Below are 19,767 nucleotides of genomic sequence, written 5' to 3' on the forward strand. Positions count from 1 at the left end.
GTGTCATTGCTGTCATTTAGATGAGACTTTCAGTGTTAATTGTTTTAATATATTATTATGTTTTAATGTATTATTATGTAGTATTAATATATGTTTTAATAATATATCTCAACTCTTTAAACCTTGTTTGAAAATGTTTCTTCAGTAATCTTATTTGAGTTGGTTTAGGCATCTTATTCTGTGTGGGAGAGTTCTGAAGTATAAGCCAACTCTTCATCAAAAATAATTTTCTAAGATGTTATTTTTTTCTGCATTTAAAGATCAGGAGGGTACCCAAGAATGATTTCTAAATGTTTCACTCGTTATAGAAGTTCAACTTCCTTCTACAAGATGTTGGTTTTATGACACAAAAGTGTGTCATAAAAATTAACATTTAGTTATAACAAGGAGATGTTTTTATTTCACTTAACATCTGTAGCAGATGTGAAATATGTAATTATTTTTGTAAAAGACTTCATAACTTTCACGATTCCTTTGTTTGGCACATCTTTCTTCTATTGGGCATTTTAGACAATTGATAAGCATTATTCAGTGGCATATGGTCTGAGTCTGACGTGCTTTGAAAAGAGTAGAGAGTACTAATAATGAGAATTCTGTGAAAATGGGAAAACCAGCACAACAGATATGCTTTGAGAAAGTATGGGTTTTTAGCATCTTGAAACAATATATCACACTCAAAGGGACAGAATTGGGCTGCACAATCTGTTAGCTCATTCTTGTCCAATCTGGTCTCCTCCTTTCTTTTGGAGCCAGCATTGTCATCAACTTGCTGAATTATACTCTGACTGGAATGTATTTCAGGCACAGGGTAATGTATCTGCTTAAATGGAATCCTATCTTTCTACAAAAGCTTTTTAAGTATAATAAATTTAAAATATATAAAAAAAAGTTCTATTAGCTTAAAGTAAATGGTTCAACAGTTTACATATGTGCAGGAACAAAGAAAATGACTACTTAGTAGTTTGAGAAAAATCTAGCTTGTTCAGAAATTAGAATAGAAAATATGGAAATATAGTTTAGTTTTTAGAATAGATACTTTGCAATGCTACTAGAGTCCCGAATTGGTTTTCAAATGGTTTTTTTATTAAAAGGCAGATTCCTTATCAACCTAATATTAGGAAAGCACAGGAAATATTTTTGGTTTTTTATCAAAAAAATCTGTGAAGGATAGCAAAACCTTTCAGCGTGGGCCCGATCCTACCTGTCTTGGAGTCCAGGGAAAAATCCCTCCTTGCATTAAGTTCCCTGCATTGGTGTTGTACAGGGGAGGGGAGGGGGGTATGTCAGTACTGTGCATATTTCCTTATGTTATTTTAATATACTTATTTTCTGTTATTAAAATATATTTTCTTTACCCTTCTATGAGTAAAACAACATTACAGTTGTTTTCAGAAAAATAAATAATAATTTAGTTATAAGAATGCAGAAATATTAGATGTGTTTTAAAGTCACAGTGCTTTGTCTGTTTCTGGTTAATGAACCTATTAATTGTGCCATTATTTCCTAATAGAAAGTTATAATGTTCTTACACTACATTGACCTAAGATAGTTATATTTTTAAATAAATTGTCCTGAGAATTTTAAGCCTTGGATTGCGCCTATGGGTAAAAGAGTTATGTTTATTACAATGATTTATATGAAAGTAAGGGGTCAGCTAAAAATGACTAGGATTCCCTGCTGCTAAAATGACAGGATAGTAGTACATGCGCCAGCTCTCCTGCTAAGGGTTCTTTAGTTTTCCTGTGGTAAATTACGCTGCTTTGCAGGTATGACTAACAGCACCACAGGCCACCGCTGTAATACAAGTCAGAGGGGAAAAAAATAACCGCCACTGATTGTAAGAGCAAGAAGAACATCTTTGAATAAATTCCCAGCAGTGCGAATTTAGGATGTTTTATGCTGGCGACTATATGGCAAAAAGGCTTATCTCAGGTTCTGTACTGAAAATTACTCACACTGTAAAACCACATGTGCTGAAGGAGCAGTCTAATCACTATAGACTAATCCAAATCAGCTAATTTGATCCCCGTACTGCTCTAGAGGAAAAGGGAGTTTAGATTCATTATTTTCCCAATATCACCTTCTGCTGATGTGAATAATGGAATAAATGTCATTGGAATTGGCTTCTTCCATTACATTAAAGACATAACTATCATGAGGTGCTGATTCTTGACGGGGAGAAGAAAAATTAATTCAGCAATCTTTTACCAATTTTTGAATGCAGAAATTGAGTAAAATGTAAATGCATTCTTCTTGTTCTGTTTTGTTTATTTTTCAGATATTTACCAGTTTTGTTTTCTATTTTTTCATCTTAATATCCTGCCAAATATATACATATAGCTATTATTTCTCAAAGTATCTATTTAGGCGTGGGGAGCCTATGCAGTACTAGTACCACTCCATAAATCCATAGCACAGAAAACATTAATGAGTTTGATAATATTTTCAGTATTGTATGTTGATGGTCATAATTGTAGAGAAAACAGTATATGTGTTCTCATTAGCTGTTTTTTAGTCTTAGAAGCAAAACTCTGTAGGATGGGTCATAATTCATGTTGTCCACATTGCAGTCACATGTCTACATGTTGACTAGAGAATCAAAGGTTTCCTGATTGTATCTTGATAGATAAACTTTATCCTTTAACATATCCTCCTTTCATTCAGCTCTTTACTCTCTTCAAAGTTTAAGAGCTTCCATTGACAGGTCAAATTGATTGATCTGTCAAAACTTGAACGTGGTTTTTTTTTCAGTTGGGTTCTCTGTTACTTCCACTTCTTTGTGGTTCTGTTAGTCAATACTACTTCAACAAATAGACTTTTTAAATGCTTTGTAATTTGCTGTTCCTAACAAAATTGATTAATTTACAAAATCCATATTGTTTGTTAGTTTTTTTGTTTTAAAATCCTCAATATGGACTGTTATATTCTCCATCTTTTTTATACCTCTTAAGGATTCTTTGTATAATAGTAGTAACGTCTTACGTGAGTTTAGATATATGAATAATTTTATTCACATTAGGGTCTGAGAATGATAAAACCCAGGAAATATTTAGAGAGGGTACAGTTTAAAACATCAGAAGTGCTACACCTCAGAGTCCAAAGTAGAGAAGAAGATATCACTGCAGTCAAGCAAGTATCATATTTTGGTACTTTGGGATACTCAGTCCGAGATGAGACTGAACACTGTGTCCAAATTTTTCAGTTACCTTGACTAATTTGTTCTGCACTACTATTTTTTCTCTAACCTTGACTGTACCTCCTATGTTAACCATGAATGATGCTGCCCATAAGTATGCAATATCATCATGCCACTGCTGGTGGCACCAGGAAACCACTAATAAGAGCATAAATTTTAAAGTTCCTGGCTATAATTAAATTAAAATCACATAAAATAATAAACAGCCTTAGAAATAAAACAATCAAAGGAATATTGAGGGATAAAATGACTAAACAAAACAGTTTTGTTCATTATTACTGAGAGGCTTTTCATAGAGGTCATCTACAGAAATAAATATGTTTATTATCAAATTTACTACTTAAAAATGTAGGCAAAAAAAAGATAGTTAAAACGATAGTACTTAAAATGATTCCCAGTGGTCATCGACGTGAGATTTGAAAAATTAGAAATAGTAATAAAAATAGCTTTTGTCTGGACTTCTAAAAGTTTTAAACGAATGCAGTAAATGCTGGGTTTCACTACAGGGTTTGAGTCTATAAATTACAAACTCATACTCAAAAAAAATCAAAATTAATTTACATTTCAGCATGTGAAAAAAAAAACTTTCTTGTGAATAATAACTGCAAAATTATCAAACTGAAGAACTATGTCTGTCTTTTCAAAGGCATTAAAGAGAGCCAAATTTATTATGTTACTGGTTGCAGGGATTTGCTATGTTTTTATACCAGTTCTAACCCCTTTGATACTAGGGATTGCATTAAACAAACACAGAACAGCATGCACAGCATTTGCCAGACCTGTCAAGATATTTTCAGCATTTTCATTTCCTTGTCTGTGTTACTTAGCATGTCAATAAAGTCATGTGCATTTCCTATTCCCCCCTTATCATTAATATAAGTATTTTATTTTTTTAGACTAAAACCAGACTTTTCAGAGACTGAGGAAGGCTCTGTTTTCCTGTTTGTATAAACAGCACTGAGCAAATTATCCTTGCTGAAAAAAAAAAAAAAAAGGAAAAAAAATAACTACAATCCTAAAAGTTTAAAATTTCTGGGTAATCTGTTTTAAAACATGAAATTATTCTTTCTGTTACAGATGAATGACGTTATAGTGACAGTTAGAGATTCAAATCTGAAACTGACACTTGCTTTTGGAATAGGCATGCACCACGCGGGTCTGCATGAAAGGGACAGAAAAACTGTGGAAGAACTGTTTGTGAACTGCAAAATCCAGGTACATATGTTCTTTTTGAATCCTACCATAATGAGTTTTACATGGAATTTTAAAAGTTGGCTTTTTGTTACATAGACTTCATTAATCTTTCTTTCTGTCTTAGGTTCTTATTGCCACAAGCACATTAGCTTGGGGTGTAAATTTTCCAGCTCATTTAGTAATTGTTAAAGGAACAGAATACTATGATGGAAAAACAAGGCGTTACGTGGATTATCCCATTACAGGTACTGACATAAATTATGGAAATGTTCCTATGTTGAAATGTATTTTAATCATGTGCAAATGATCTGAATTGTTTAGTAACTGATCACTGAAAATACCTAATCTGGGTACAAACTAGGAGAGATGAGGAAAAGATTTCTTTGTTTAATGCAAATTGTAAGAGAACTCTTAATATTTTAGGTAATAATGAAAATGTTTCTGTTTTGCAAATCTTTTTTAATGCTAAATTCCTTTAATGTGTATCATCCAAAATAGACATTAAACAATTAAAGAGACAATTTAGTTAGTTAGTAGTTAGTTGTATAAAAGGAAGTTTTCATGCCTGCAATTTTTTTTTCATTTTTTAAACCTTTTCTAAATAGAAATAAATTTCCAACCGTAAACTTAGCCATGGTTTAAAACACAACAGTTGAATCACACATGTATGAGAAAATAAAGTGTTTACATAGTCACTTGACAGTAAATAAAAAACCTTAACTAGTCTAGTATGTTCACTGATGTAAGGAATACTTCAGAAATAAGCAGCTAAACTAAATATTTGAATTTCGATCTTGACACAGACTTTTATTGCTTTCTGGCTCTGGTAAATTCATGTTCTGCAGTGTTTTCAACTAGCCTTAGAAAGTTATCCATGGAAGAACTTCTTTCAAAGTTCAGACAGGGAGAATATTTGTCTGGATGGTGCTAAGCTTGAAGAATGAGGACAAGCTAAATTTATTCCAGGTTTTCTGTTCTGTTTTCCCTTTCTCTTTTCACAAGAGAAAGTTTATTATTAAATAATCCTATGCTACTCTAGTGATGTATACACCTAAGGACAATCCAAATATTATTTGTAAAGTAAATAGAGAGCTTGCATCTTTTTAGCCATGCAATATCTTTTCACCTGTGCACTCTTTTTCAGTAAGAGGAGTTTAGTAATGAAAAAAAGCTCAAACTGAAAATACTACAGGGGTTACTTCTTCAAGTAACCCATCATAGAGCTTAATTTAGTGGTTAGTGCTCTGCAGGAAACTTGGGATCAATTTCCAGACCAAGTGTCCTGTTCAGAGATTCTGGTATGACCTGGGAGTTTATCCATGCACACTTGTATTCTGTGACAGGCTTTGGCTGATGTAAACTTAGTAGAAATAGTCTCGGCAGCAAAGTAGTATCTTGCTTGTGCCGACTGGAAGACCAGTGATGACTGACTTTATTGCTGAACGAGGAAAAGGGCCAAAGAAAGAAATCAACTGAAACTTTAAATTTTATGTTGAATCTGTGGGACTGTCAGAAATCAGTAATAGAGAAAATAATGTACTTTAAAGAAATCAGAAACTCAATAAGCATTGGAGACTTTCTATGCTGTTTTAGAAACCTGTTGTACAGGTACTCACAAAGGCTTTAGAGAATGCTGATACTTTTACTCTTTATTGCCTTTTTTAATTCAGGCAACTTCAGCACTGGGAGTTCAATTCCTGCTTTTTCAATAAGACTTGGAATGGGGGAGGGAGTGGATGGAATACCACCATCTGTGATGGAAGCATTCAGATTTTGTTGTCTGCACTGCAACAGAAAATGCAGATTCCTTACTTTATGAAGAAACATGTGGTGTCGTTTGCCTAAAGCAGTTTTATTTTTAACTTTCTAGAGAATATTTGTGCATCTGGAATTTTTGTGGATAGGTAGCGCAGTTTTGCAGCAGCAATAAAATGAAATGTAATTAATTTCTTTCTGAAATACTTCCAAAAATTTCCCAATACTGTCTTTAATGCTACCCTCAAGTTATGCCTTCGCTGCTCCATCGTGGTATTACTTGGTTTTCCCTACCAAAGTTACCTTTCTGTATCAGGAATGCATTTGGCTCCAAGGAAGCAGCTGAGGGCAGAATGAATCACTGTGGAGTGTTCAGTAATTTCAAAATAAGCAAGAATGCTTCTTTGAGTGAAGTCAGAGGTTTTGGGGAGGGCCTTTTCTCAGTTACCAGACATTTATTTAGTCAGCCAGTTGGATCATATTTAACATTTCAGGAGTTTAGTCCAGTGATTAAAAGCGGCCAAGGAACATATAGTCAGTAAAGAAAATATTGGGTTTGTATAATTATATAGTGGATATTGGCAAAAACAATTTCCTGATGCTTTTTAGTAAATCCATTTCCTATATGGTATTATGCACAATTTAATTTACCACATTAAAGTCGTTTTATCACCCTTCTGTGCATACACCTGTTCAGAAACAGCAGATTTAAATAGTTTCATTTTTACATTTTAATGTCACTCCTAAACTAACAAAAGGAATATACTGATAAAAAACATTGCTGTCTATATAGCTTGTCAGTACACAAGTGAAAACATGTTACTAAAAACTCACCATTGAGTGTCTGTTTCTCCTATAATGGTCCACTGATGTATCCCGTTATCTCTGGATTTTCTTTACCCAGCTGAGCTTTGGGCCAAAAGCTTATTGATTCTGAACTCAAAGAAATCTCTTTTCCAAATGCCCAGTACCGCAAGCCACATGTTGGGCAGGTATGATAGAACTCATAGAGAATAAACAAAACATAAAAAAGTTTTAAAATAAAGATGTAAAACTTACTTAGGAATTGCTTTCCATTGTTTCTTCTAAGTTAAACAGCAGTTGGAGGTACCAGAAAGGAATCAGAGCTCTGTTGAACAGGACACAAAACAGCGTGTGCAGATGCACTTCTCAGATAAGACACAAACAAATGATAAGCATACTTATCTTAGTGGGCAGCTAGCAAGTTGAGCATGTTTTGCATAAACTAGTATTTTCAATGTTCATAAAAGTCATTAACTAGTATGTGCAAGTAATGGTGTGTAGGCAGAGTAGTAGAGGTAAGCTTTAGCTGTACCAGCTTGTAAATTTGTATATTGTGATCTGATATAGGGACAACATAGGATATGAAACCATCTCTAATCCTGTGCTATTAACTAATTTAACTTATCATGAAATTTGAGTGGTAAATAACATCGCGTTCAGGAATTAGATATTGCCTTTAGCATTTTATCTCTCAAATACTCAAAACCTAGGAAATCGTATCTAGCAGAAAAGCTCATATGAGAAACTTGTATAAATGTGAAGTCAAATATTTGAAAATTGGAAAATAATACACAGTTGTCATTGTTACCTTCATGAGTTCTCTTACTCATCATCTTTAATTGCATATGACCAAATGAGGGACAGATGGAAGGAGAGTAGATGAAATTTGTATTAGACATAAGCTCAGATTCTGTTGCAGTGGTGGTCTTTAAGTATGCAGGAAGATAAGTCTCTGCCAGAAAGAAGTTCATCATAAAGTTATCTGAGATAGAAAAAAAACAAAAATCCTGTGTTGTATATTATACAGACATAAATACGTTTATTTATGCATCCAAGCAAATACATTTGGTTTATACATTGTTGTCTCTTTGGCAGATGTACTTCAGATGATGGGACGTGCTGGCAGACCACAGTTTGATGACCAAGGAAAAGCTGTAATTCTAGTTCATGATATTAAGAAAGACTTCTACAAAAAATTCCTTTATGAACCTTTCCCAGTAGAATCAAGGTAAAGATAAAGCAAATACTACAAATGAGGGACAGAGGAAATGAAAACAAAATTCCTGTGCTGGAAAACTCCTACATATTGGAGTCAAGAGGAAGATAATTTTCAAAAAAATATTACCCATCTTTACCCATCTTTCTTCCCTGAGTTTTCAAGCGTTGTTGAGCTCTTCAGTCCATTCCCAAATAATACTACAGATACCTCTCTGGTTCCAGGTGTTGTCTCAGACATGTAAATGAGAACACAAACTATTTTCAAGGGCAGGGTTTAGGACAACTATACATGATTATCAGAGCCCTCTTTGAAATTCTGTGACAAATTCTTAATAGCAAAAAGTAGGTGAGTTTCTAACACTTTTTACCTAGAGTACTTGTATCATTATAGATACTACATTCTTCAAAATTTCACAAGTTCAACGAGAAATCTACATGGTGTAAACTCTTACTAATACACCTTCAAGATATCTTTCCTTTCAAAATTGCAACATTTTTGTCAGAAATGTAGAAACACTACCTTTGTACAGCCTCTCTGAACTTAGTTTGCTGTCTGGCGTAATGTAATTTGTGCCTTGGTTTTCATATTTTTAATATTCTTAGTTGTTCAACTAGAAGCCCAACTCCTGTAGATGCATGTTTCATGGAGGAATTCTCAGACATCTGATAAAGCATGGACATTACTGAAAGCTTTTCTCAATGATGAAGAAGTATTATTCTCCTAAGGAAACTTCATCCCTCAACATAAGCAATAATGGGAGCTTTATTCTGCTCAGGAAATTTGTAGGAGCTTGAGAGTGCAATCCACCTATGAAATGTAGTTGAAATGGACTGGTGTATTTGAAAATTAACTTCTGTGGTGCACAGACAGACGCATAATTTTTTCAAACAGAAAATGTGCAGACATACATTTCGTTTTCTTAGGAAACCACACTTTTTTAACATAGAAATTTCATTTAGCACAAAAGGCTAGGAGTTGCACTTCTTCAAAATGATAGCAAATAAGTCAAAAGAGTGGTGTGATTAAAATATTGATGATATATCCAGACTGCATGGCACTAGCATACACTAAGAAATATCTCTGTTCATTGGTAAGTGATGTTTCTAAGTAAAGAAATCATATCTTCAATATACCAGTAGTAATCACACCTTTTTCCTGTTTGGAAGACTATAAATATTCTGTGTTTCTGGTAGCTCATTTTGTGTGTATATATTTAGTTTGGAACTTGATATATTCCATCTTTTGCTATAAAGAAAGAATATTTGATAACCTTTCAGATGAAGATTCACATATTAATAACAATGTCCCTAAGTTCTGTGTAGGTTGTGAACCAATTAACTTAGATTTGTCTCGGTCACTTTTATGATCAAGTATTTGAAGAGGCTTCATGTCTTCAAAGAGAAACTATCTGAGTGTTTTGGAGGGGTTTTAGTTTGGAATGCTTTCCTATCTGTTCTGCCAAAGAGCAGATTTATCAGCTTTGTATAGTATTTCCAATTCGTAAAATTAAACTTCATATTTTTTTAATTAAAGTTTTTCATAAAAGCCATTGTCTATGTATTAGTTGTAAGACTTGAGTACTCAACTCATATAACAGGCCTTGTGCTCTCCCTGATCATAGGCCTGAAACACCACACATTAGAAACAAAAGAAAAAGCACTCATTATTGTGGAATTGGATCATCTGTCCAGTTTCTGTTGGACAATCTGTGTAGAACACCTGCAGTTCTGACCTTTAGAAGCATTCAGTCAGCAGTATAGAGCAGTAAAACAGCTACTCAAGCCAAATTATTCTTTACTTTTAGCAAGAGGGAAAGAACATTGGGAAAAGAAAAAGGATTATAATATGAGAAAAATTAGATTGAACCTTAAGGATATTTGCAATTCTCTGATTGAACTCTAGCCAGGCATGATCTCATTAGATACCCTAATGGAGGTCTTTGTTCCATTTAATGACACAGTATTTTATTTTTTAAGAATGACTTTAACTGCTTTTGTTCTTCTGTGTTTTTGAGTTTAGATCTTTCTCGGTAAAAGTAGCTGCTCTTCTTTTTTTCTTTTTTTTTTTAACATTGGATGAAGATGAGGCAAAATCTGGGGAAAGCAGTTTTGATGTAATTTTAATAACCCTCAAGTATTTGTCGAGTATTAGCTAAGCTATTGCCACTGTTTCATTTCCTGTTTGTCTTTCCAGATGATTCTCTACTGGATTAAACCAGCATGATCATATGGTCAACATACAATATTCACAAGTTACCACTGAGTAGCTCCGTCTGAATACATTCCATGAATGACTTAAACTTGTGCATTCTTGGTCCAATCAAAAAATAATTTGAGCTTCATTCCACTGTCATGTAAAGGAGATGACTGGCCTTGCAATTACATTCCCCCCTCTTCTCTTTTACCAGAAGATAAATATATAGTATTTTCAGATTAAAAGTAATAAACCTTTTAATGGACAACTCTACAAAATATATTACCTGTCTTTGTGATTGTAAAGTCAGCTAAGTCCTCTTGTTTCCTGTTCTTCAGCTTGTTAGAAGTGCTGGCTGACCACCTGAATGCTGAAATTGCTGCTGGAACTATTACATCTAAGCAGGATGCAATGGATTATATCACCTGGACTTACTTCTTCCGTCGACTTATAATGAACCCAAGGTGAGTATACAATACAAATGCAATTTATTCTCAAGGTAACTTGAGGTTAGAGTTGACACAAAGGTGATCCGTCTGCTGTTGGAGCCTAGAATACTTAGCAGTCTCCAGTGTAGGAGCATTACTGGCCCACACATGGAATAAATCTTTGTGTGCACATTTTTTTATAATTTTTTCTCTAAATATAAATGCATTTTTTGGCAGATAACTTTACAGCTTGGTGACAACTATAAAATAGCCTTATTGAGAGGACTACATCAGCATCTCTAAAATAAAATTCCAGATTATCACATTCTTTCAGATATTGTATTTATAATGCAATTCTTTTTTTTTTTAGCTACCACATTGATATGTTCTGCCCAGTTTTCTTTAGAAAATTTATTAAGACCTGGACTTTCGTAATAAATGAGAGAATAGCTATCAGCTGTTTCTCTGTGATAAGGTTTGCTTTCATTAGGGTATCCTGGTGAAACCATGTGTGCAATATTTTTGATGATTGCTATCATCCTGCCTAGCTCCAGCTGGTATGCAGATCATTCTGAGCTGTTCCAGCTATGTAGCCTGCCTTTGCCACACTGCTGTTTTGGGTAAATGGTATGTTACCTGCCGTGTGATCAATCACTCACCTGCCAAAATAATGTGGCAAATAAGGAATTAATCATTTAGATCACTGCGTATTTTTTAATGTACTCCAGAATGTTGTATTTCTGAAATCATGTTAACGTCCATAACATTTGGCCAGATTTTCAGCTGAGTTCTTTATGGGCAACTGCTGCTGGGAGCCTACAGGTTATAAAATAATTTTCTTTAATCCTTTTTAGTCTTTATTAGTTTTGAATTCTGAATCTAGTCCTATGCTGAGGATCTCCCACAAAACAAACAGAATTTCCATCTAATCTTCTTGAGAAATAAAAAATGCAGAGTGTTAGAACTGTAAACTAAGGAAAACATATTCAGCCTTCTCACTTCATAGCTAACAAAATACATACATTTATATGGAAGGTATTTCCCTTCTGAGAGTGACAAACAGCTAGATTCTGATTTTGTGTAGGTTAGATGTTGTACTTTTTTAGTATAAAGAATAAGTATTGTTACTTTAAAATGTTTTGCTCTTGAATTACTGTGGTAAAGTTCTTTAGTTGATTTCATTTTGGCAAGCTTTGATCATGTGGTATCTGTGGTAGGTGGATTATTAAAGACACAACATATAGCCCAAAGGTAAGTGTAGAATATAGAAATATCATTGTTTTAATTGAATAGGCAAGCTCTTCCCAATATAAAAGAAGGTTTCCACTGGAGCTTGGCATGTTGACTGACGGTCCTTTTTTCTCTGCAGTTTCTTTACTGTCATGGAAAGCTAAATCTGGAGTTATCAATTTCAAATTTAAAGCAAAAGTTCTGTTATTCTGAAAGGATTGTGGGAAGAAAGTTGGGAGGAGAGGGGAAGAAAAAAACCATTTAATAATGAGATATAGAGCCTTCGTAGTGAAAAGCAAGATGAACAGATCTTGAGTAGTCATGACCATAATGCTAGGATAGGAATGTCTGTTAAGTTTCTAATGAAGTTGGAGTCTTCCATTGGAACGCCACACATGCAGGTTGGAACAGTTCACAAATTGAGCTGCTTTACCCCCTGTGTCATCCACATGGGTACTCAGCATTCCTTTTATATTTAGTCATGAAGGGAGAAAAATGAAGGATATTATTAATTCTCTCAAAGAGGTCACTTCTAGATACAAAGCACAAATGTAATGAATGTGCATACATTTCATTCTTTGATAAGATAATAATATGAAGTTTCATCCAAAGTTACTAAACTATCCAGTTAGTAGTTTTCCTGGACCTACTATTTCCAGACCTCCTACAAGCCAAGCAAGCAGTTCCAGTAGTCAGTGTTTGAATGAGATACATCCAAGGAAAACTGAAGTTTTATGAACAGAAGTCAGTGATAGTTGAGATAACTTTGAATAAATTGCAATATGAATGGAGTTTACTGTGCCATAAATGAGCATATGAATTGATTGATATTACGAAACAAGAACTATTTGCAGCCTGTAATAATCCAAAGATTTTGGGGTTTATTTTTTTTCAAAAGAGTGGGGGCACAATTGCTGATTTTTGGTTTACCCAGTACCCACTCAGTGTCACTTGATAGAAGTGTTCTTTATCATGTCCTGCCCCAAAGCAATTTTGTTGACTTTCCACTGTGAAACAAGAACTATTTTCCAGACAGCAGGTGATTGTACCTTAGTGGTGAATAAGTAATTCCTGTATGCATGATTATTAAATTGCCTTGGGATTCATTGGCATAAAAGTCATTGTGTGTGATGCTGTAAATCCCCAAAATAATGGGGATTAGATAATATGCAGAAGATTTATATTCTCATTTATTGCCAGTTTTAGCTACTTGTATGTTAAAGCTTCATAAACAAATGTAGGATCATCCTATTCCCATCCAGTACCATAAAATGCCTTACAGAATGCCTACAATTTGTACTGTTTAAGTAATGGTAATCCACGTTTGTTGTGAGATAGAGATCAAAGTATCTTTTTGCTCTAAGTGTCCAGGTTTCTTCGAAACATCAAGTCATTATGAAAGTTTTTCTGGCAAACTTGAGATAATTTGTTAAACTTGTGATTTTTTTTTTTAATTATATGGAAAATCTTTGCATGTTAAAATACTTCTTTTCATCAAACCATTTTAATTTTCTTGTTTGATGAACCTCTGTCTTTCAAAATCTGTGGAATGGGTTTTAATAGTCTAGTTGAGAGGAGCAATTGAGCAATTGATTTGGGGGAGTAGAGTAGCTGAGTGCTAGTTTTGTTTAGAGGCACACCAACTAGTTGTGCGCGTGCTGTTCAGGAGATGATGTGCAAACAAGAGGGGTGGTCCAAATAAAACTCTTTATCAAAGTGTATCAGTCTCAATATCCAGTCTCAATATCCAGAGTTTCTTCTCTGTTCTTCCCCATGTTAAGTCAAAGTTTCTGTGCTGCTTTGGTCAAGTACTACAACGTGTTCTCCTTTCCACATAGAGCTGGGGTCGATATGTTCTTTACTTAGGCAAGGTCACACATGACAGATCAGTGAAGTACCCTGTTCTTTGCAAGGGGCTATTTTGACAGGTCCATCTATCTTCCTTCCTTGTCTGAAATGCCTTGATTATTTCATTCTTTTACCTTTATATAAGTTTATAAGCTGCAACTTTCTACAAAAGAGAAATGTCTATGGGAAACATTTTCTGTAAATCAGGTTATGATATTTTCCAGATACGTGTGCAGCAAAAGAGAAATAGAAATTTACAACATATGTAAAGTTAAGCAGAATCAGCTTTCATTTGGAAAGTTAATTTTTAGATATTCTGAGAGTACATATCACATCACTCTTAAAATGTGTGTGGGTATTTTTTGTATTTATAAATATATATGAGAATACATCTGTGTACATGTACACGCTTACAAAATCAGTTTTCTATGTAAATTCCTTGTGAAGACCTGAAAAAAAAAATTCTATTAATTCATTCTGAGAATTATTATTGGGGGGTTTTTTTCACTTTATATCAGTCTTACAAAGTTTTCTGGAGTGAATGAATAATACAGAATAAATTATAAATAAATTATCTCAGACTGCCGCTCTTATCATCATACACTTGTGTTTTACTTTAAATTTCGGTTTCACAGTATGACTAGCTGAGCATGTGGATAAAACATCTGAATACAAATTATAATTATATACTGCTCCAGTATAGTTTCTGGTATTGACATGACAGGATAGAAGTCAGTCAGGATAGAATACATATGTATTTCAGTGACCTAAATCACAGTTATTTGGAATCTTGGGGTTAGTTTGGAATTGTATCAGAAGGGGGAATTACTGAAGAAAGTTAAATTAGCTAAGATTGAGATAAAATGAAAAAGTTTGGCAGTAGCTACTAAAAGAAGCTAGAACATGCAAGTATATTACACTGAAGTAATTACCAATATTCATATTTTGAATTGGTAAAGAGATATTTTGCAGGGTGGACTCTTCTTTTACAGTGACATTCAGATCTGTATGCATGCTCAGATACATATGCATTTATGTATATATTCCATAAATGACAGCTATAGACATTGTTATGAATTTCATTCTGTTGAATTGTTAGGGTCACAGTGATGTGAAAAGTACAGGAATGTAGTTCGTGGTATGGTTTTACCAAATATTCAGACAAATAAAGTTTTTCTGAGTCTGTCAGACAGGGAAGCCCCAGGCTGCTGAGCATTTGAGCCTCCTTCTATTCCCCACTCTGCTGCAATCTTAGGTGAGAATACAAAGCTGAAGACCCCACATATCTGCATTCCGAAAGCAAATTCACATAATTGTCTTCCTACTTCTGGGTATGATTTACCTGTACAAATTGTCTGTTGGAATATATGATAGGAAAAAGAAATGTCCGATCAACATGTTAGGAAATTTACGTGTGTCTATTACCTCTCATTTCTCATCAACACATCTTGGGAGGTAAACTTTCTTGTAAATGTTATGATTAGAAGCACTGATGTGGAGGAAAATACCTTGATGATGTCAGAGAAGTTGGACTGTTTTTTTGTTCTTACATAGCCACAATGTACAATATACTAAAAGCTGATTAAAGATAGCAGTGTATCTATTTCTCATACCTGGCATAAGCAAATATATGGATGCAGGAAAATATGATAGAAGTAAAATACAGAAAGACATAACTGTCTGCAGCATTTATGAACACTGTAATGCATTTTAGCAAACCAGTCATGGATTCCAGAATCAATCAGTAATGCCTTAAAAACAGAAGTGAGTTGGTACATTGATTCATAGCTCTCTGGCTATGAAGGTTCATCAGTTGTGCCATATACTCCATACCATTTCCATGGTACAATTTGAAGATGGCAGCTGCTGAAGGCCACAGGCTGATGAAAGTAAATATAATTGATGAATGCAGTAAAGGGACTTACAAAAAATTACTATCTATGCTCCCTCATACTTGTTCATAGCAAAATTCTGCTTTCAGAACTGTAAAATCTCAGAAAGCACACTTTCTTGCTATAAACTAAATGCTGTGGATTCGTCTTTTCGTGCATTTGCTTCAAAAGACCTACTGGCTAGGTTTTTTTTTTAATATTTTTGCCTGACTCTGTCACCAATTTTCGTTATGTGTGTCACCATTACTACCGTATAATCTGAACATAAAAAACATGGTGCTGTAACAAATGACTTCACAGCATTGACAGTTATAGCAGGACCATTTCAAGGCTGATGAAAAATTTCCCGGAGAGATCTCAGGTCAGGTTTACATAAGCTAAACAGGAAATGATTGCCACCATTCACATTAAATCCTAAATGTTTTGTGTAACTTCATCTACATTTTATGTTCCTGCACGTCTCTCTGTCTCTCTCAGCTGATGAAATTCCACACTTCCTTGGATTAGAGAAATAAGTTCATGTTTCACAGTTTGTTGTTCTTGCTAAGCTCTACAAGGTTTGGGGATTTAAAATATGTTTTTAAAAGAGAATAAAAAGTTCCTTCAGTTTTTGATTGTTTAAATTTTACATACTTTGTAAATTTTTATGATACCTAGGGGTTTGTTATTGCTTTTTCCCTATGGACTACTAATGGAAGTTAGCCTGTCTAGCCCATGTGCTAGATGCTATTAGGATAAAACTGCCTTTGACTTTCACACCTCTCAGGGGACGAGTAATTGTTGTGTTCAAACAGCCTGTAATTGTGATCCCGCTGGCTTTCTCAGTGCGCTTCTGGCTATTAGAATCATTAAACAACTCAGCACCTGTTAACAGCATTGTAAATATTCAACCCTGCTTGTGTGCAGGTTGAGTCCAATATAGGAGAAGGCTTACAGAGCCCAGCCTCATAAATTAGAGCTTCTGACAAGTCAATTATTGTGAAACTGGGCTTCACTGTGAAATAAATGAAATGGTGTGCTGATAAAAAGGTAGGCTGTCTGTTTATAGCAAAGGGAAAATAATGACTAGATGATTCAATGCAGTGAGCATGAAACTGCATTGTTTTTATTCTTTATCTGTAATTAAATAGATAGGTAATATGGCCTCATAGAGGAACTCAGGTACAATGCAGGTTTTATACTTGGAGCATACCAACATGCAGAATTCAACTTGCATTTATGCCTGCACATTGAAAATACTGTCTAATATCGTGATACCTCTGTTTACACCAATGATTTTAACATAGTCTGAAGATGAATGGCTTTGATTTTTATTAGGGGAAAATGTGCTGAATTACCAAGAAGATCCTGTGGGTGTGCTCAAAATTATATTTACCCCATTACAAATAGTAGTTAAAACATACTGGTACCACTTCACTCAAGATTGCAAACCATTTAAAATTTTTCTTTACATTGTTTTATTTGTACTGGGCAGCTAGATATTTACTCCTTTGACAAAAAAATTACTTGAAAACTGCAAATTTAAAATTCACATCATTTTTAAAAGGCATTATAAATGCCTTTTATGATTATAACTTCAATGTTAAATATTACAGATTAAGCAGAGCACAAGATAAAATCTGTTTGAATTAATGTCTTAAATTAAAGTCCAAGTAAAGAATTTCAGCATACTGCCCGTGTTTCTTCCTTTGTTTTATCAGTATTAATCATCAGTGTTATGGTACTGCAAATAAAAGTGCTGAAATTATATGGTGGAAGTCTGAATACCATGACAACAAAGTGCCTTAATTATAAGCATTTCAGTGGTGTTCTGTTCAATTTAGAGAAAAATACTAATGAATTATTAGTGGTTTAGGTGTATGAAATAGAAAATATTTTCACATCCTTAAACAAGTTATCTAGCTAATTTGCTCAATTATTTTCAAAAGGTAAACAAAATTTTACAAAGTGATTTCTGCTAATAAGCAGAGACTAAATGTTTTCAGTGGTGTCAGGCAGATAAAAGGAGCAGGTGGAAATATTTACCGTTTTGTATGATCACTGTATTACTTCAGTAAATTTAAAAGGGAACTCTTGAAAATTAGGTTGCATCAAAAATACTATTAAAGTACTTTTTCTACAAGAAGGTTTCTTTGCATGAGCCTGATAATATATGGCTGTCTACCATCTAAAGTGTTTTAGTCAATACAAATATTTCTCTCAGTTTGTTTTGGGTTTGGACAATAGCTGTGTTTTAAGCACGAACCCATATAAAATGTCGGAGTTGAATACTCCACTGCCATATATCTATGCTTTGTTGTTATCTAATGTAGCTGACTACTATCAGAACAGATTTTTGTAGTCTTTTTCTTATGGTAGTACTGTTTTACTCCTACTTCACCCAATTATAAGTAAACATTCAAAGCTTCACAGAATTAATCCCATAATTTGGAATTAATAACAAGAGGAAAAAAAAATCTGGAAATTACAAGACTGCTATTTAGCATTCAGGCTTTTTAAGTTATGATACTGCTATTTAAAAAGATAAATGTTAAAAACCTTGTTTAAGAAAATAATAGTGCAAATCAGATTCTGTAAATAAAGCAGTTATGGAAGAATGTTTGTAGTGTATAAAAATGCAATTCCATCTTCTGAAATTTGCAAACAGCAACATTATAGTAAATGAAATCGAGCTTAACTCAGAGAATGGGATACATCTACCCAAATATAGCATCGACAACTGCACTGGTTGTCTAAAGTTCTTTTTTTTTTCATCAGTGATTACATTTCACCTCATCCTAAAGCAGATCTTAAAATACTTCAGATTAATAGCATTCTGCAAGCACATATTTCTTTCAGTTGGTGATAAGGGGAGTTAAAAAACTAACTCAGGTGCAGTTGTAACTTTGTAAAATTGGCTAAAATTAATCTCGGCAGTGTTTTACAGCCAGTTGTTCACCTGCACCAAATAGCACTGAAAGAACCTACTCTCCTTTACAGCATGTGGTATTGTTTCAAGTGGGGATGCTGAGTACATCATAACAGTAGGAAGTCTTAGTAAAGCAACCAATTAGAAAAAAGGAGCATCTTTCATCATTGCTCAGTAGTCTATTTGTGCAACAGTATTTGACAGAATTAAATGAGCGGGGACTAACTTTTTTATTGTGGTTTTTAATATTTCAGTAAATCATCAATTTTTTCGTTTGTTTGAATTCTGCTTTGAAATTGCATGATTTAATTGCTCTGCTTAAATTCAGAATTTTATACCTTCCTGAGCATGCTCAGTTTTTCTTTATTGCTCATTGAACTTAATTGTTAGTTTCTGAATTGGTGTCTCTGTTGAATCAAGGACACAAGTTCTTACTGCATTTTTGTCTGGAGTAAAAGTTCTCACTGGACTTTGTGTGAGTAAAAATCTAATAATGTGCCTTAATTCTACAGTTAAAGAGTGCAAACTTCAGTCACCGTGTCTTTTTTATAGGCTGGCATAAAAGTATGAACAGTTTTTCTTCACACAGAAGACAAAGAACCCTTGTGACTATATAGTTTACCTAAACATTTTACATGACAGTGAATATGTGAAGTAACAAGTAACCACATTGACAAATACCTTATTCTTTTTTTTAGCAATTTTAACTTTGAGAATAAAATGACACAGAAATATAACAACAAACACTAACATTTTGATTGGTGTAAGTTTAATTTTTCAAGAGATGTCACTATATGCCTAGTTTTTACTTTCAGAGTTCCAGGATGTAAGAACAGTTGCTCTCCTGGGTGGGTTTTCTTTCTTTCTCTTGAAGTTAAAATGCTGGTACTTGTGTTAATATTGCTTGTCCACTTTCATGCTTATCAGGAAAGTGTACTTATGCAATCAGGAAAATTTTCCCACTAACACAATATAGCCAGTTCAGTTCTGTTTGTATCCACCTTTCCATTAATAGACAGATAAATTGCCATCTTTCCATATGTACATGCTGGTCTTATGTTGGTTACTACCACAAACCATTTAAGAATTATGAATTTCTT

General features: G+C 33.9%; 1 protein-coding gene across 1 annotated transcript in view; it reads left to right on the plus strand.

Annotated features, from left to right (window-relative positions):
• ASCC3 (activating signal cointegrator 1 complex subunit 3) overlaps window positions 1-19,767 on the plus strand; it is a 263,938-nt gene that overhangs the window by 203,485 nt on the left and 40,686 nt on the right. Inside the window, 4 exon segments of the mRNA XM_032682586.1 lie at window positions 4,274-4,411; window positions 4,515-4,635; window positions 8,045-8,177; window positions 10,700-10,825. Coding sequence (XP_032538477.1) covers window positions 4,274-4,411; window positions 4,515-4,635; window positions 8,045-8,177; window positions 10,700-10,825 — 518 coding nt within the window.

Source organism: Chiroxiphia lanceolata, chromosome 3, assembly GCF_009829145.1.
Source record: "Chiroxiphia lanceolata isolate bChiLan1 chromosome 3, bChiLan1.pri, whole genome shotgun sequence".
NCBI classification, from domain to species: domain Eukaryota; kingdom Metazoa; phylum Chordata; class Aves; order Passeriformes; family Pipridae; genus Chiroxiphia; species Chiroxiphia lanceolata.